At 49.3% G+C, this 17,683-nt stretch overlaps 1 protein-coding gene and 1 long non-coding RNA gene across 18 annotated transcripts in view; one reads left to right on the forward strand and one right to left on the reverse strand.

Annotated features, from left to right (window-relative positions):
• The window catches only part of LOC142361203 (uncharacterized), a 28,238-nt gene extending 15,628 nt beyond the window's left edge, over positions 1-12,610 (reverse strand). Inside the window, exon 1 of the long non-coding RNA XR_012763822.1 lies at positions 12,527-12,610. This is a non-coding gene — a long non-coding RNA (uncharacterized LOC142361203). The remainder of the gene's footprint in view (positions 1-12,526) is intronic.
• Positions 11,992-17,683, forward strand: part of KMT2C (lysine methyltransferase 2C) — a 203,103-nt gene continuing 197,411 nt past the window's right edge. For 16 of the 17 annotated variants that reach the window (XM_075419792.1, XM_075419785.1, XM_075419794.1 and 13 more), the window contains exon 1: positions 12,608-12,876. In XM_075419792.1, coding sequence (XP_075275907.1) covers positions 12,698-12,876 — 179 coding nt within the window. In that variant the 5' untranslated portion in view covers positions 12,608-12,697. Of the gene's footprint in view, positions 12,586-12,607; positions 12,877-17,683 lie in introns of those variants that run through there. The other variant, XM_075419784.1, reaches the window with a different exon arrangement.

Here is a 17,683-nt window from a genome sequence, read left to right on the forward strand (position 1 = left end):
TGCAGCCCCCGCGTGAAGCGGGAGGAGGTGCGGAGGGTCTGCGATGTGGCCCTTGCCCTCGCAGCAGTGACACAGCCCCACGTGGTCCCAGCAGGAGCAGACCTGTTTGTCGCGCTGTGTCCCCGAGCCTGAGCTCCGCGCTCAGCGCGAAGGCAGCAGGGCTGTCCAGGCCCTTTACAAGGTGCATTTTTGCCAACCCTTTCAGCCACAGCAGTGGCACTGCCCACGTGCAGCCGTACCTCTGCACTCTGAGCTAGTATCAGCACGAGAAAAGGAGATGAAGGCAGAGGTTAATGTGGGGGAGCATCTCCTTTAAGCCTTCCTCCTCCCCTCCCTGTGTCAGAAGTGTATATTGAACAAGGAGTTTTCCCCAAAGAAATGATCCTAAGCCGGAGTTATGTAAAGAAATCAGAATATTTTAATTATCCCTCAAAAATGTTACAAACTCAGGAAATTCAAGACAAGTATATATGCCCAGTCTTGCAGTACAGAAATGCAGAATTCTGAAGTCCAAATAGCCTCGAGTTATTTGAGCCAAGTATCAAGTGATACACTTGGGGTGTGTGTGTATATATATATCAGGTACTCAAGTATTTGATGTGATACTTAACCATGTGTAAGTCACAAGCATCACAGAATTTTACAGTTCATAGTCTGAATTTAGTAGAAACACAATTTTTAAAGGGAAAAGAGTTTAAAAAATATGTTTTGGTACATTTTTGTTCCGCATATTGCTACAGGAACAGGATTTGACCCTTTTGTTCTCATGCAGGTGATTTTGTGTTTGGTCTAATTCGATAGATTCCATCTTTCTATAAAACTCGACTACAGAGGTCAAAGAAGGAAATGCACTGTCATCTCTGCCTGCTTTCTTGGGGGAGTTTTGAGGTTAGCCTTCTGGATTTAAAATCTTACCACAGAGACAGAAAACAAGATTGGCTAACCACAATGACTTGCCTCAAAAGAATTATCAACACTGACATAACGTAGGCATTCCTGAAAATCTAAAGTCAGAGTTCTGCCTACTTTTTTTAAATAAATAGAAATAAAAAAATCTAGGGCAATAAAACTCCATAGGCATCTCAGAATTCTATTTCAGCCAACATCAATCTTCCTTCTTTTCAGACAGGCTAAATTATACCAGTAAATCAGCACTGTTAGATCAGTCAGACCAGCTGAATGCAAAATCTGAGGGAACAGACCAAATCTGTACTCTGTATATGAATTACTGAGATAAAGGAAAACTGCTCATAAAATTAAATCTTAAATAAACATGAACCCTTAGTAAGAGTACACAGGGAAAGACTACAGTCTAAGACTTCTGAGAGGCCTCTGATTAAATGTACAGTGAGGTGGGAAATGGACTTGGGGAGGCTGCAGCTTATGTGGCCGGAGCACTAAAGGAGCTAAGTCAGACTTACCAAGTGGATGGCAACAAAGCTGCGGTGTGCCGGGACCAGCCACCCAGGAGCAAACCCAGCTGGACGGATTCTGTAGCCGACACCGCTGGCACACCGCTGGCAGAGGCACTCGAGCTTGTTCGAAGCATCTGGATAAAGCGGGCCACTGCAGTGCAGGCACGCCCGGGACTCGTCCTCGCTGCCCTTACGGACTTCCCTGCAGTGGCTGAAGATGCGACGTCCTGCCCTTCTAGTGTGGCAGATGCAAGTGCGTGCTACTTGCTGAGTCACCGATGCGGCTCTTCGACTTCCCTGTTAGTTTAAAGTGATTTCTATTAAAGATACTAGGCGGGGAGCTGCTGAGCTTTGGGAGCAGTCTGGGCTTGCTTCTGCTGATCATACCATCGTTTCAGTGAAAACTGGGTAATGGAAGCTCCGGCAGCTGAGGAGCTGGTACCCATGGAAATGCTAACCACACTGCAGGGTCCTGTATGAAACCCCGTGAGGCTCTGGAGGCTTAGGCATGCTTCTCACCAAGGCCAAGGACCTCTTCTCTTACATCAGCCACATCTCCTCAACGCAGACCCCTACGTTCGCCCTTCTCAAACCACAGGAGACACAGGTTTTGAATGCTCCAATATCAACCTTCCTCAAGCTTGCCACATCTATAGGAAGAGAATGCCTCACTGCTTTGTAGGTACCCTGGAATAACCTTTAATCAAAGCAAACATTAGAGAAACTGTAATAAAAGAATACACGTGCACATATAGACAGCACAACCTAGTAAGAAAATCAGGATTTTCTCCTCCTGTAATGCAGATCAGCTCCAGGAGGCCTGTCGCTCTCATCCAGCGAGCAAGCTGTGAGTGGTTCGTGGCTAGGATCCACCATCCCCATACAATGATTTGGATTGAGGTTTTCTCAAGGGGTGCTCAGAGATGAAAAACTGAACTTCCCTTGTGAGCAGAGCTCACAACAGATCTCCCTCTGCTCTACTATTGAGCAAGGGACCTCTGAACTTGTCTGTGTAAAGCAGCTGAAAAAGAAGGTAGAAAGGGATAAGAAGGACTTGAGATTACCCATCCTTTCCCTTGTGATTTGTTTGATTTCCTTTCACAATATGATACAGCGGAGGTGGAACAGGTCTATTAGATCAGTGAGTGTATCCTACTTGAAGAGCAGGATTAATATCTTCCCACAGCCATCCACAATGCAGAATGCTCAGTTGCCAAAATAATTCTGTGCTGAATAGCAAAATCCACAGGTGGGAAGCAACTCTCAGTGAATTCGCTTTCTGGGGTGCTTAATAACTGCACATACTTGACATCAGCACCATTCTCTCCAACAAACTAAGGCATTTTTTTCCGTGGTGCCCTCTGGTCTGTTGGCCGAAGGGATCAGAATCCTCAGTTCTGTCCCTGCAGGCTGGATCCACGCTACCAACTGGTGGGTTGATCCTTGCCAAGACATTTTTGGAGGAATTATGAAAATCCCTCTTAGAGAGAAGGGAATTCTATGTGGTACTTTGGCAAAACAGGCATTCCTTTTATAAATATACTTTTGCTATTACATCAAGAAAAAGAATTTAGTAGTGAGGGATACAACAGAGAAAATTATTTATGTGTTGACATTTACAATTAAATAGAAAACAGATCTGGCTGAAACGACGTGGGAAAAGAGAAACATGAGAAAATATGTAACTGAGATTACCAACTGGGGGTATAACTTACGACCACTCTAGTGCATTCTTTCCAATGGAAGTACAGTCCCTCATTTTGCGCTACGTTTGGATTGTAATTATGTGTGCCCTTATTTAACAATAAATGCACAAGCTTACTTTGCATTTATCGGCAAATTCTCTTCATTTGACTGATGACCTTGACCATGGCAAAGCAGGGACTCTGCTGCAGTGAAACGCAGGGAACAGGACATGGCTTGCACACAGTCCCTCTGCTTTGGCGTGCTGTAGCACGGGTTAGGGAAGAAAGGAGTGAGTCTGCCATTCACACTCACATGCAGTGACTGGAGGCAATATTATCACCTAAGGAATGATTTTGACCTCGTCTCTTGTATTCACACATACGGTCCTTTTACTCAGGCTGCTCACCGGGGTATGTCCATTACTGCATGTCTTCTGCTTTAGATTTGTGAAGAATATTTTTAGCCAGCATCTTCATTCTTAATATTAATGATTTATCACATATGGTGCACTATATTTTTATAAAGCTGTAAGATACCATGGTGATTAACACCATATGAGAACCTAAATAGAAGGGAACAGGACAGCAGAAATGTCCTCCCAGCAGATACAGGGCTTTTGCTTGTTTTTAGGAAAAGTATCTCAGCTGCATGATTTTATTCTGTACATAAGAATTGTAGGAGTTTCATGGTAGAAGACTGTACTGTACTTGACAATGTTGTAGAGAGAACAAGAATCCTTATGTTTAATTCGTCTCCAGCCTTAATTAGGATTTTCAGATCAATTATGTAAGGAGAGATTGATTATTCTAGCTCTTGTGATCATACAGATTTATTACTTTGACTTAAGAAGGCAGGAGAAAAAAAAATGTAAGAACGGCAATTATACCCTTGTGGTTATGTATGTTCATATATATCTCCCCATATTTCTGGTAGGAAAAGATCCCAGCCTCAGACAGCCTTGCCAATCCCTCCTGCCCATATCGCAGTCCACACACCAAATCTACTCGCTGGATCAATGTGGCAGTGAGAAACCAATCACATGTAACTTCCCCACCCAAACACTGCGAAAGCCTGGAGACACCGCAGGGCTGCGTCAAACGAACGCGCTACTGCCGGGCACACCGCAGGCTGCTCAAGCGTGCCCGCAGCCCTGCTGCTCCAACAGCTCTGTCCTCGCTCACCTGGATTAGGACTCCACGGAGAGCCGCTCCCCGCCGCGTTACCGGATCCGGAGCAAGGACTTGTCTGAAGCGTGGCAGGCCAGCAAAAAGGGGCACAATGTCTCTGCCATATACAAAGCAGCCAGCTTGGGGGCTGCTGGAAGGAGTCAGGGTGAAACCCGTGTGGTACCGAGGGGCTGAAGCTGGAGTTTTGGCTCCTGGGGGACAGGCAGAGGGGCTGTGGGGATGCCAAACAGCTGGCTGCTGCCTGATGCTCCAGGCCTAGGGCTGCAGGCAGTGCCAGGAGGGCTGAAGGAGCGTGGGGAGACGAGCGCTGGCAGCACCCCATGCATCTTCCCCGGGGCAGCGCAGCAGAGGTTAAATAAAAACAAAAAAGCATCAGGGAAAAGGCTGTTTCTGCAAAAGTGGTCACTAGCAAAGAAAGGCAGCCAGGCCCCCAGGGATGCTCGCCTTGCCGAAGGATGAAATGGGATTACGATGGTAATGTTTGCTGCACTGTAATTACGGTGGTGTCAGGACTTTCATTAAAAAGTGTGTTTTTGTTGGGGGGGGCTATGGCTTGGAGAAAATTTTTGCTTGAGGCTGAAATATAACATTGTTCTCAGCCACAAAACGTATGAACAGCCTTTATTATATATGTAATTTAGAATCTTAGTATAGTCTTGATTGTGGAGGCTTTACTATTGTTTCCATGTGTGCATGCAGCTAATTGGTTTAAAACATTAGCTATTAAAGAAGTAAAGGACTGAATTCTGGCTGGACCTCATGTAGGTGACACGTCCCCATTAATTGTCCACAATTAACTTTGAAACCCAAAGGCCAAATCCTGCCCTTCTTACTCAGACACGTAGTTTTATTGAAGTAAACAGCTGCAAGCAGGATTGGGCTCCTAGTGTTTACCTGACTTCGACCCAAGGCACCTGCCTCTCCCACATTAAACTCCTTTACAAGTGAGGCCATCCCGCCTGGGACAGAGATCATTTCCTCGCAAAACTGGCCATATATGACAAGGTTATTTCTACTAATAGTATCTAAATTGCTATTATTGTAGCACCCAAGATCTCAGGTAAGGAACCAGGACCCCTATTCACTAAGTGCTGTACAAAACACACAATAAAAACATAGTCCAACTCCAAAAAACGTATGATTGAATGCACACAAACAAATACTTTCCTCTGTTTCATGGCCAGGTTTGTATTGTTTCTGTTAAGTAATCTGAGTGTAATGCACCACTCCTGCAAACAGCAAACACTGCTTGGACATTTATTTAACTTGCTGCATGATAAAGTCCTAACTTCACACCAGTCTTTCGTCTTTCCCTGGGGGTGCACACAAAGTGGCCAGGTACTGCCCGGGGTGCTTGCTGCCGGCTCTGGGTTTTTTCCTGGCTTGCATGTATCTGCAGTGCAGCGAGCGTTTAGCATGTACTGGTTTCAGATACTCATTAGATTTTACTCAAACCATTAGCATTCTATATTTTCAGATTAAAAAAAATCACACAACTACTAATATGTCATAAAAGATAATTTCTCCGCGGCCTACTGCGGAGAAACTAAAACTAAAATTCAGAATATTAAAGTTTATAAAATTACAGTTTCATAAAGGTGCAAATGGCATGAATTGCAATGAATTAGGCAAGTCACAAAGAATGGAACCGAAGTTCATTAGTAACTTGTGGATGCTTTATGTGACTTCACATGGATGCTAACAAAATACAACGTAACATAGCACAGTCCATTGTTCCTTATAAGAACAAATCACATAAATTGCAAGTTTAGGAAGCATTTAAGCATTTCTACAAGTGCTTAAACACAGAAGAAACTTTATTCGGGATGTAGTTGTCTTCAGTGAAACTATTCATGCATTTAGTTACTCATCTGCATAATTTAGCATCCCCAGGATCACAGCCTTGGTATGGAGTAACTTAACGAATCTCAGTATAGTGCATCAGCTACCAGTTGTCCAAATAGCAAGATTCAAATGTAAACAAGTGATGCTCTCACTAAGTACAAATGTGCAAAATGAACATTCCTAACAGACAAAGCTTCTCCACGTAGGAAGGTGTTATTAATAATACCACCACAGTCAGGCAAGCGTCATTCCTCATGTGGACAAACTCACTCTGATATGAGTACCTTTTTTGGTTTCATTTAAATGAATTAATGAAGTTAGAGTTGCTCTGAAAAAAATCCAGAAGACGCCAGAATGAACGAGTCTGCATCAGAGTTCTACTATAACCACTAGTTTTAAATTCACACTTTGGCGTGCACAAAAAGAACATTTTCTTACGAAGATAAAAGCCTCCACGTGTAATAACTCGATATATAGACAAGCCCTAGGGGCTTGCATCTTGAGCACTTAACATTTTTGGCCCTGTCTTAATGGATAAAAGAGGTGTGTTTCTCAGTCACATTAGCCCAGTCAAAGTAGCTTAATCTGAAGAAAAGGCCTTAGGCTTTGGCGAGAGCAAGGTGTAAAGGTGTGAGGTTAGCACATCTATCACAGCGTGGGCAAGGCTGCCTTTAACACACACTAAACTCATCAAGTTAAAGCAGGCAGGGGATGGGGAGCCCAGACTGTGTTAGCCCATGTTCATACAGACTCGAGGTTAGTTTGTGTGTGGAGCAGCTATTGTAGAATATAAAGCGGGGTATTTCACGGCGGGGAGCAGGTGAGAAAACAAGAACTAGAGTGAAATATTTTTCGTCATAGACTGTGAACCGTAGTGGCTCCAAGGAGAGCAGTCAGATGGATTTCAGGGGGACTGGACCTCCACACTATCTGTCCATTGCTCTGGAGCACCTGATAACTGGAATTCTCCAGCTGTCTGGACGAGAAGTGAGGCTTATCCCCCACCATCTGCAGCAACAAGCGTCTCACCACACAGCTGGGAAAGTCACTGTCGCCCAAGGGTGCGTCGTACCCACTATCCAGGCTGTGCTGCTGCCTGAAGTAAGACAGAGCTACAAGATGACAAATAAGCAAAACTGATGAAAAGAAGAAACAAACATTTCAAGTTTAAAACTCGACATCTACAACGCATTCATTAGCATATGACAATTAACACATGCTGACATTTTTTTTAGTCCAGCCAAGTTTAGTACAAATAAACTAGGAGTCACGTATTTGTATGATGTAATCCTGATTTTGCCACTTTATTTAGTCTTTGTCTAGAACACTTTTAAATTATCTTGGGGTTGTTTTTATTTAATACTGATATAACAGTTATCCAGCTATTTCTGAACTACTTGTGTGAATACTAACGCAGATGAAGAAAACCACCATGGGAAGTTGATGTGGTTACTACCCTCAACTGCCCACCGCACCTTTTTCCCGCAGGTTGCTACTCTTGCAGCAAGGACAGCCAAACGGGCTGTGCACCGGCACCAGGATCTCCCCAGTCTTCAGAGCAGCATATTGATGTGAGCAGATGTTCACAACTGTGAATGACCAATTTAGCACAGGTTAAACACAAAGTGGTTCAATATGCTGAACATTTAAGATGTTAGGATGTTGCTGACATAGCTTATAAATGAAGCCTTTGTGACAACCGTGCCCTGGGCTGCATCCCCAGCAGCGTGGGCACAGGGCGAGGGAGGGGATTCTGCCCCTCTGCTCTGCTCTGGTGAGACCCTCTGGGAGTCCTGCGTCCAGCTCTGGAGCCCTCAGCACAGGACAGACATGGACTTGTCGGTGTGGGGCCAGAGGAGGCCACAAAAATGATCCGAGGGCTGGAACCCTTCTGCTGTGAGGAAAGGCTCAGCCTGGAGAAGAGAAGGCTGCGGGGAGACCTTAGAGCAGCCTTCCAGTACCTGAAGGGGCCTACAAGAGAGCTGGAGAAGGACTTTTTACAAGGGCATGGAGTGACAGAACAAGGAGCAATGGCTTTAAACTGACAGGGGGGAGATTCAGACTGGATATAGAAAAGAAATTTTTTACCATGAGGGTGGTGAAACCCTGGCACAGGCTGCCCAGAGAGGTGATAGATGCCCCATCCCTGGAAACACTCAAGGCCAGGTTCGACAGAGCTCTGAGCAACCTGGTCCAGTTGAAGATGTCCCTGCTCATGGCAGGGGGGTTGGACTAGATGGCCTTAAAAGGTCCCTTCCAACCCAAACTGTTCTGTGATTCTATGAACTTGGTGATCTTTTCTGCAGTTGAAACACATGTGCGAAGAGAACAAAAATTGAACTTTGTGTTTTAAGTAGAGTAGTGCACGATCATGAAACTGGCAGAGTTCTGAACTAATGTCATAAAAGAGAAAGTATCTGGATCCCATTCTTGATAGAATCTGGAATAATTTTCTCATTATTTCTGTTGCAGACACCACTTTCATTGTATAATGGTACAACAGTACTTATATATACCAGTTGTAATTTTCCTTTAATTATTTCTATAGCAGGATTGTTTTCCTTAACCTGCTGCTTTAAGACAGTGTCCCATCTTCAACTTCTTCCATTACTGTGCATATGAAAATATCGCTCTTTGTCATTAAGCACACTGGGACAACTTAAGATGTTCTGAAGTTAAAACCGTTAGCATGGCTTGTTTAACCAGTACTGCACGGGTCCAACTTATATTTCAGCAACAACCAAAAAAACACCGAAATGTTTATTTTAAGGACGGTTAGAATGTAAAATTCTAGTTGAAAGTTTCAAAAATGCCTGCCCTTGAAAGTTAAAAAAAAAAATCAGGCGTGTCAGTTTGCCTGAGTTAGTTTACAATGAACTGGAAGATCTCTTAGCATTCAGTAAAGCAGAAGACCTGTTCATTTAATATTACATCTTTGCTGTAAAAATGTGTGTTTTCCAGACAGAGATAATTTATAATAGGTGGCTAGCATTGGCCAGGTATAAATGTAAAAATGTTCCTGACAGCGCTGTTCAAACGTCCTGAATCAACAAAGCACTCCTACGCAGAATTGATGTTTGGTGACACAGTTTCTCCTAGCTTGTTCCCCTGCCTTCACCGAGTGATAAATAATGCTAGCAAATACACAGCTTCCTACAGTTCCACCTCTGCTGTGGGCTCCTGCTCCCAAGTCTCGCTCAGTCCCACACAGTTCTTCACACCTTTGATTGGCACAGCGATGGCTGCAGCGGTTCACTGACCAGACCTGCCTAGCTTTGTTCGGACACGTAACGAGGTCAGGCACAGCCATATCACTAATAAGTGTAAAAGTCCTTGAACACGCTCTTGTCCTGGACCACACTACACCAAAGTGAACTTCATCCCACCTCTGCTCAGATTTTATATTGTCATAGCTACATATAAATATAGTTAATATAAAAAACAATGGAGAAAAAAATCAAAAACACAGCTCAACCACTTCCAGGTGATCTAAAGGTGTTAAACAATGTTGACACCAGAGGACCGGATGACCATGGGTGGACAAGTGAATCTCGTGATTTCACAGAGCGTATCTCTGCTGTGGGACGCGACAGCTATTCCCCACACACCTAGCGTGCCCACAGCGTGCTCACGCGTCTCAGCTCAAATCAATTTGCACATGCACAGTAGCTCTGACACATCCTAGACTCACCCAGGCCACTGCGCCTGTGCGGCAGCTCCGCACACGCACTGTTTCAGGAGATGGCCATTTTTTTCACCAGACCAGATGGCAACCTGGCAACTCCAGCAAATGCTACACCAGCCATCCCACTGTGCAGGGGCTGTGGCCTTTTACTTCCCTCTCCCTCCCTTTCCCTGCTTTTTTCCTCCCTGCTCCGCCCAAGCCTGTGTAGCATGAAATGTTTTGGGTTAAATTACGCTAACTTGCCTGAGTTAACGAAATTCAGAAGCACTTTCTTCTGTGTTAGACAACATGTCAACAGATGAAGCTCCCGTATCTGAAGCCCTACGAGCAGCGCACCTACGTTGTCATTTGCAGACTTCATGGCACAAACATTTAGCTCAGGAATTATTTTTTAATTTGGCAGAAACGAGTACATTTTCAGCAATAGGGCCAAGCAAGTCACACCAACAATCCAGCTGCTGTCCTCGCACGGCTGAGCGCAAGGGATGGCTTTGTATGTCTTTATAGATGTATGTTTGCATACATGCATATAGATGGAGATAAATGTATCACCTCTCTCTCCAAATACAGGTACGAAAATGTCACAAAGGTCTACTTTAATAACCCACAAAGCTGGGAAATGAACCGACGCAGGCTTTTTGTTATGAAATGGTTCCCAGGAAAACAGGCCAGCAGAAGCCGTGTCCGCCGCAATGGGCCGTTTTCATTTGATGTTTCTGAAGCGAACAAGTGAAAATTTGGGGAGGGAAGCGGAGCGCAAAGCTCTGGGTCGCTCTGTTTGTTTTCACGTCAAAAAGAAAAACCACCCGGTGACCGCCATGAGCTCCTCCTCCCCTGCCTCCCTCGGACCGGCGCGCTGCCCCGGGCCGTTTCACCGGCCGGGACGCGCCTGCCGAGCGGACACCCCGGTGACACGGACCGGGAGCCGCGGAGGGGTCGCTCCCCACGGCCTGGCCAAGCCTGGACACGTTCCCCGAGGCGCCGGCCCCGCTCTCGGTCCCCAGGGCACAGCCCGGCCCCTCTCCCCTACCCGCACCACCCCGCACCGAGCCGTTCCCTCGCCGGGCCACTCAGGGAGGGAAGGCGGGAGGGAGAGGGGAGGGGAGGGGAGGGGAAGGGGAGGGGAGGGGAGGGGAGGCCGCCTCAAGGGCTGCCCTCAGGGCGGCGGGGGGCCCTGGGCCGGGCGGGCAGCACCGCGGCCTGCTCCCCCCCCCACCCGGGAAGGCCCGTGAGGAGAGCCCGGGGACGCGGCCCAGCTCCCTCGCCCCGTGGCCGGACTTTCTTCGGACTGCGAGGCCGCAGCGCTCCCCCCCTTCCCTCCCTGTCGGAGCCGGAGTCCCTCCCGGCCTCCGGGACACGCTAAATCCCGTGTAATGAGGCTTAACCCCGCCCCGCGCCGCGGCGCAGCCGGGCGGGCAGGCAGCCAGCGAGGCCCCTGCCCGGGAGGGCCCCCCCCCGCCGCAGCTGTTCCAGCCGGAGCTGCTGGAAGGCGGCCACGCTCCCCAGACTTTGTCTCCCTCGCACACAGCGCTGAACTCTGCTCCCTCCCCTCCCCTCCCCCGGGGCGGCCGCGGCTCCCCGCCGCTCGCTGCCTTCCCCCGCTCCCCGCCCCCAGCCGCAGCCGCACCGCGCGGAGGGGAGCGGGGGGGGGGGCACCGTGCGCTGCCCCCGGAGCCGCCGCGCTGGGCGGCTCAGCCCGGGTGCGGGGACGGGGGGACGGGGCGGGGGCACCCCGGCGCGAAGCGGGCGCTTTTCATCTAGATCGGGTTTTATTTGGTTGTTGTTGTTGTTGTTGTTTTCCACGGGGCCGTGGGGGGAAAGATAAACAAAACAAGGGCGGGGGAGCGGGCGGCCCCCGCGGGGCGCGGTGCGGGGGTGCGCGGAGCGCCGCGCCCCGTCCCGTCCCCGCTCCCGGGCTCCGCGCTTTCCCCGCAGCCCGGCGCGGCAGGCGGCCCAGCCCGTGAGGTCGGCGCGGATGGGTGTCTGCGCCGGGGGCCGGGCGGGCCGGGCAGGCGCAGTGCGGGGCCGCGGCGGGGGGGAGGAGGCCGGGCGGGCGGGCTCTGTGTCGCGCTGGCAGCGGGCGGGGGGGGGGGGGGGTGTTACACAGCAGGGCAGCGGCGGCAGCGCCGGGATCCCTTCTCCACCCCGCGGGGAGGGAGCCGCCTCCGCCTCCTCCCCCTTTTTCACCCTTCCTCCTCCTTCTTTCCCCAAAGTTAAACTTCCTGCTCCCGGCCCGGCTGGGAAGGGGACGCGGAGCCCGGCCGGACTCGGCCCTCGGCACACACGCACCAGCTGGAGCTGTCAAAACTTCCTCCGCTCGCCCTCGGCCCCCCCCGCCGCCGCCTCCGCCGCCGCCGCCTGCTCCTCCTCCGCCCCCGGGGGCTCTGCGCGGGGGGAGGGCGCAGGGCCAGGGTACAATGAAGCGGCGGCCGCCGCAGCCGGGCAGCGCAGGAGCCGGAGCCGCCGCCAGCTCCCGGGGCCTCTGAAGGGAGCAGAGAGGAGAGGGGGGGGCGGCGGGCGCCCAGCGGCGGGATCGGCCGCGCTCTCGCTCGCTCTCTTCAGCTCCCCCGGCCCCGACAGACCCCGCCGAGCCGGGGAGGGGGTGTTACTGTGTGCGAGACCCTTCCTTCCTCTGCGCTCTTTCTCTTCGCGCCCCCCCCCTCCTCCTCCTCCTCCGCCTGCTCTCCCCATGCTGCTCCCCCTGCTACCTGCGCTGGTCGGCGGCGGCTGAGGCCAGCAATGCGAGGCGGAGGTGGAGGAGGCGGAGGTGAGGAGGAGAGGAGCCGCGGGAGCAGGAGGAGCATCGGGATCCCCATCATCATCCTCATCTTCATCCTCATCATCATCATCCATGTGTCTCTCTCGTCCTGCTGACTAGGATGTCAACGGAGGACAAGAGTCTGGTGGTGGCGGTGGTGGAGCCGCCTCAGCAGCAGCAGCAGCAGCCCCCCGAGCCCGGAGCTCCCCCCCCAGCAGCAGCAGCAGCAGCCACAGACAAAAGACCTAGGGGCCGGCCTCGCAAAGATGGCGCTTCCCCTTTCCAGAGAGCCAGAAAGAAGTAAGTTCGGCGTTGGTGTGTGCGAGGCCGAGAGGGGCAGGGGGCAGGCGGCCGGGCGCAGGCAGAGCTGTCAGCCGAGACCCGGCTGCCCGTCGCCCCCTCCCTCCTGCCCTAATGCCATTTTGAGAAGGGCCCTGCTTTCTTCTCCTCCTCTCCCCTTTGCACTTTCCCCTCCTCCTCCTCCTCCTTTTTCACCTTTGTCTTCCTCCGCCTGCTCTCCCTTTTCCACTTTTCTGCCACCGTCCCTATTCCTTCCTTCTCCTCCTTCTTCGGAGTTTCTCTTTAGCTCTTCCCCCCTCTTCCTCCTTTTTTTTCCTTGCCTTCGCACCTTCCCCCCCCTCCCCCCCCTTCTCCTTTTCGGGTCTCTTCTCCAGGACGCTCGGCTGCCTTCGGCGTCGCCTGGCTACTCCCTGTGCTTGACGGTATTTCCTCGTCGCTGTCCCTTGTCCTCCCCCCACTCCTCTTTTTGGGGAAGAACAGGCGGTTCTCGGCGGGTGGCGAGGAGAACACCCCCCCCCCCCCCCAGCCGCAGCCCAGGCGGGTGCGGAGGCGCACACGCAAAGTTGAGGCAGGAGTTTGCGCGGCCGTCGTGTGCTGGGCGCTGGGGAGAGGCCGGCCGAGCTGTCAGGCGGCCCCTCGGGGGGGGGGACGCGGCGGTGGGGCAGCGGCAAACGGCGGGGAGGGGACGGGAGGGGGGCGGCGGGGGTGCCTCGGCCTTGGCGCGTCGCCCGTCACCGCGGCCTCTCCCCGCCGGGGGCGCGGGCGGGCGGGGGCCCCAACGGCCGCGCCCCCCCCCCCTTTCCCGAGGGGGCCGCTCCTCCGCTCCTCTCCCCGCGGGGTCCCGCAGCGCGGGGCCGGGGAGCCGGCCGTGCCGCCGGCCGCTTCCCCGCCAAGGGAGCCGGGCGCACCGGCGGGTACGGCCGCCCGGGCCAGGCGGGGCGCGGGGAGGCCCCGGTGGCCGCCGTGGCGGGGCCGCGGCCGCGCTGGCTGCGCTCCCGGCGGGGCTGTGCCCCAGCGGGACGGGTCTCGCCGGGACACTCGGCGGTGACGGGGCAAAGCCGGGCGGGAGCGTTCGGAGGAGAAACGGAGGGGTCGTTGGCCAAAACAAACCTCCGTGCCGCAGGGCCTCGGGGTTCCGGGGTTTGGTCCCCGGTGGTTTCGAGGGGCCGCTCTCGGTTGGAGCCCGGTGAGCGGCTGGCACCCCGCGCCTCGCCCCGCGGCTTCGGCATCGCGTAACCCTTTGGGTTGGAAAAGACCATCGAGTCCAACCGTAATGGCACCGTGGAAGGCCGAAACACCAGCGAGGGGTTCTGCTGGGCTGGACCCAAACGCACCCAAGCACTCTGCTTTCCTCCGCTACCGTTTGTGTTTACAAACACGTAAATATCCCGGCACAGAACTGTCCCTAGTTTGGGATATATGGGTTATCTTTTGTTGTTGTTGTCATTGATGAAAGTTTCCCTTCAAAGATTTTAACGTTCATCGCCTGGTTTTGGTGGAGACGCATTGTATGCAGCTCCCTCTTCTAATTATCTTACCTATTCGCTTGGCATAAATTTTCATATAGCGATAGTTGAAAGTAGTTGGCAAACATACATGCAGTGACGTCCTTAGGTTCATCTTTACACTTAGTTTTACATACTTTGATTTTGTTTCTACAAACCTTACATAGGAAACCTTCGGCTATTTCATTTTGAAGGAAGTTTTAGTAAGAAAAATGCAAGTACAACTGAAATGTACCAGCCTGCACAAAAAGCAAAATAGCATTATTTGTGAAAATTGGTGTATCTTGTAGGTTGGCCTGAGGTTGTGTACATGCTCTTGATGAAAAGCGGGTACTGAAGTGGCAACTCCTTTTTGTCAGTTAGGTTTTTGGTGTCCTGGGAATACGGTAGACTAGTTTTAGGAGGCAATTAAATTTTCCTGTAAAAATACGTACTTATGCTGTCCTGTCTATAAGCATTTGTGTAAGAATCAGAGGTGAAATTAGGTGAGACAAAAAATGAAATCAATCAGTACTCCTCTTCTTCACGCTATGATTGTCCCTGTCTGGTGTGGTGCTGAGCATGGCTGGTGTCCTTCTCTATCTTTATGGAAAACCTATAGTGTTGGTAAAGGCCTTATGACATAAGCCATAAATGCTTTTAAAACTAAGCTTTCATAAAAAATTGTGATTTTTCTAACTTTCACAGAGTAGATGTAGACCAGTCCTTTTTAGTTGCATCCATTTGGGGGAGAAAATAGTTTTATTTTGAGTTTTGCTTTTTACAAAGTACTGATTGTGCTTAGCTAAGCAAATGCAGAAATAAAATAAGTAGAAATATTTCTGTTTTTTTCATATGATTGCTTGGTCCCATCTTCCTTTTCACTTCTGTGCTTTCCAGTTGGATTAATGTGCCTCATGTAAACCAGATAAAAGAGCATATGTCAGACCATTTTCTGTACTGTAATCACATGTCTAAATCACTCTTAGCCAGTCAAATTGTTCAACTGCTTTATCCCATTATAGGAAATGTTCCACTGAATGTTCAGCCTAAGTGCAGTCTAAGTAATGATAAAACGAAGAGCCCTGCATTAAAGCAGCAAAGCCAAAACAGAATTATTCCTCAGCTATGGATGCCTCCATTAAAGAACAATACCATATTGGAGGATGCTATAGGTTGGTTTTTTACCTTCTTGAAGGCCATGTTTTTAAGCAAATTTGGTGAGTTTAAGCAGACAGATGGAAAACTGCCTTGAATCTGCTTCTGCGGGATGCCAAGGATTCTCAGCTCTTCCCAGACGCAGGCTTAAGTTAAGGGAGCACAGTAGGACAGCTCTGCGCAGGTCTCTGTCGTCCTGCATTTTACCCGGTTATCAGTAAAAATGCCAGTGGTACCATGGACACGACTGTGTATAGGGGACAGCTGAGGTTGCCTATAGGTGAGGAACCGGGATTCAGTGGCGTCGGTACCCGGAGAGTTACTGACAGTAGAGCATGATGCTAGAACAGCTTTTTATTGTTGTTTGAAGGATATAGCTTCATGAATAGCGTTGTCAGGAGACTTAATCTTAGGTGAACAGTTCATTTTTATTATTTATATTGTAATTGTGCCTAGAGGCCAGGGCACCGTTGTACTACATACAGTACAAATGCATAAGCAAAGATTGCTTCTGCACAAACAATTTCTTCATCTAAATGTAAAGATAAGGCAGCATGTAGATGTAGGAAGTGTATTGGGAAAGCACAAGGGAGCTGTGAGAATGCTGTGAGCAAAAGAACACGCAAAAGTTCAAGTACCCTGGCTATCTCAGCATCGGGGAATGATTCATAGGCATCAGACTTGGAGGGTAGCACTGTCATCCTGAGCATTTACACAGATAGCTGGTTTCCTGCCTAAAGCGCTGGGCAAACGCTCGTATTTTCTTCCTTACATTTGGACAACTGGACATCTGTATGGAGCAGCAGTTCAAATTTAAGAGGCAGAGCCAGAACAGGCTGTGGAGAGCCTCAATACCGAGGGCGAGTAGGTTGTTCATGATGTGCTTCATCAGGAAGAAGGAAGAACACAAAGAACTATGATCAAAGCAATGAAGGAGGAAAATGTTTTTTGTAGTATAAGCTTTCAAATTATTTTAAAAGGTGGTGAGGTTGCACTTATGAAAGCTGAAAAAAAGATAATAAAGTTGCATTACTGAAGATACAAAGTGATGTAGGAGAAAGAAACTTTCAGGTGCAGGGTTGAAAAAGAAGTCTTGCTGGTGTTGCGTGGGAAGAATGGAAATGGTTCGGGGCCATCTCATTGTATGGCCTGAAATCTTGGAAACTGAACTCCTGTACTTGGATTACACCTCAACTTCCAGGCCATGGACCTGAAGAACAGGAATGTGATCAAAAAGAAGTTGCAGGGGAAAGAGTATTGGTTCTGTTTTAACTATACTGTTATGGCATGAACAGCTGGTTACTCATGAAAGTGTATCAGAATAGTATTGTACAGGTGCAGTAAACATTTTTGTAATCTATTTTGAGTACCAGAGCTTTCTTAATCTATACAGGTTATAAGCAGCACAAACACATGTGGCTTCTTAGTAAAAAAAATTCATAGCACAAGCCTCATTGATTGTGAGGATGATAGTAGTTACTTTGGAAGTCAGTGTCTAAGCTCGTTTTAAATTTTTTTTTCAGTGTCCTTCAGACTTTGATGTACATCACAAATTATTTTTGCAAATGTGTGTAGTTTGAAACAGCACAGGATAGTGATTTCAAAAAGCATGGAATTTGTGGAAAACTTTTTGTGTGTTTGTTTTTAATTGCCTATGTTTTAATTTTTGTCCTAGTTTTTCATTACTTTGGCCAATGTGAGCTGCAGTAGGTTTTAAAAGGCCATAGATTTCACACATGCAGATAGTTTTGAGGACATGTAAGCATAGCATTTTTGCCAGGAAATTATTATTAAAGAATTTTTATTAATAGTTTAGCTGCATTTGCGTTAGAGCAGGCCAATATTTAAAGATACCTACACTCATTTCAGAAGAACCTTAAGGTGTTGGATGGATTCTGTTTGTAGCTGAGCTGCGTTTCTTTAGTTCATCACACACCGTCTATGTGATACTTGTATCTTTGCTTGCCTGCCCTTTCTCACTTCAAAATTTAACATTGTATTAAAGTTGATGTTGCGTTACACAATAAAAATGCTCCTAAATACATGTTCAGGGTTAGGGGAAGTCATTACTACCTGGCGAGATGGAAGTCTGTCGATGGATGGGCTTTGTACACCTGTAGTAAGGGTTAAGGTCTTAAAGCAAACAGCGGCCTGTGCTTCTGCCT

This window comes from Opisthocomus hoazin, chromosome 4, assembly GCF_030867145.1.
Source record: "Opisthocomus hoazin isolate bOpiHoa1 chromosome 4, bOpiHoa1.hap1, whole genome shotgun sequence".
Classification (NCBI taxonomy): domain Eukaryota; kingdom Metazoa; phylum Chordata; class Aves; order Opisthocomiformes; family Opisthocomidae; genus Opisthocomus; species Opisthocomus hoazin.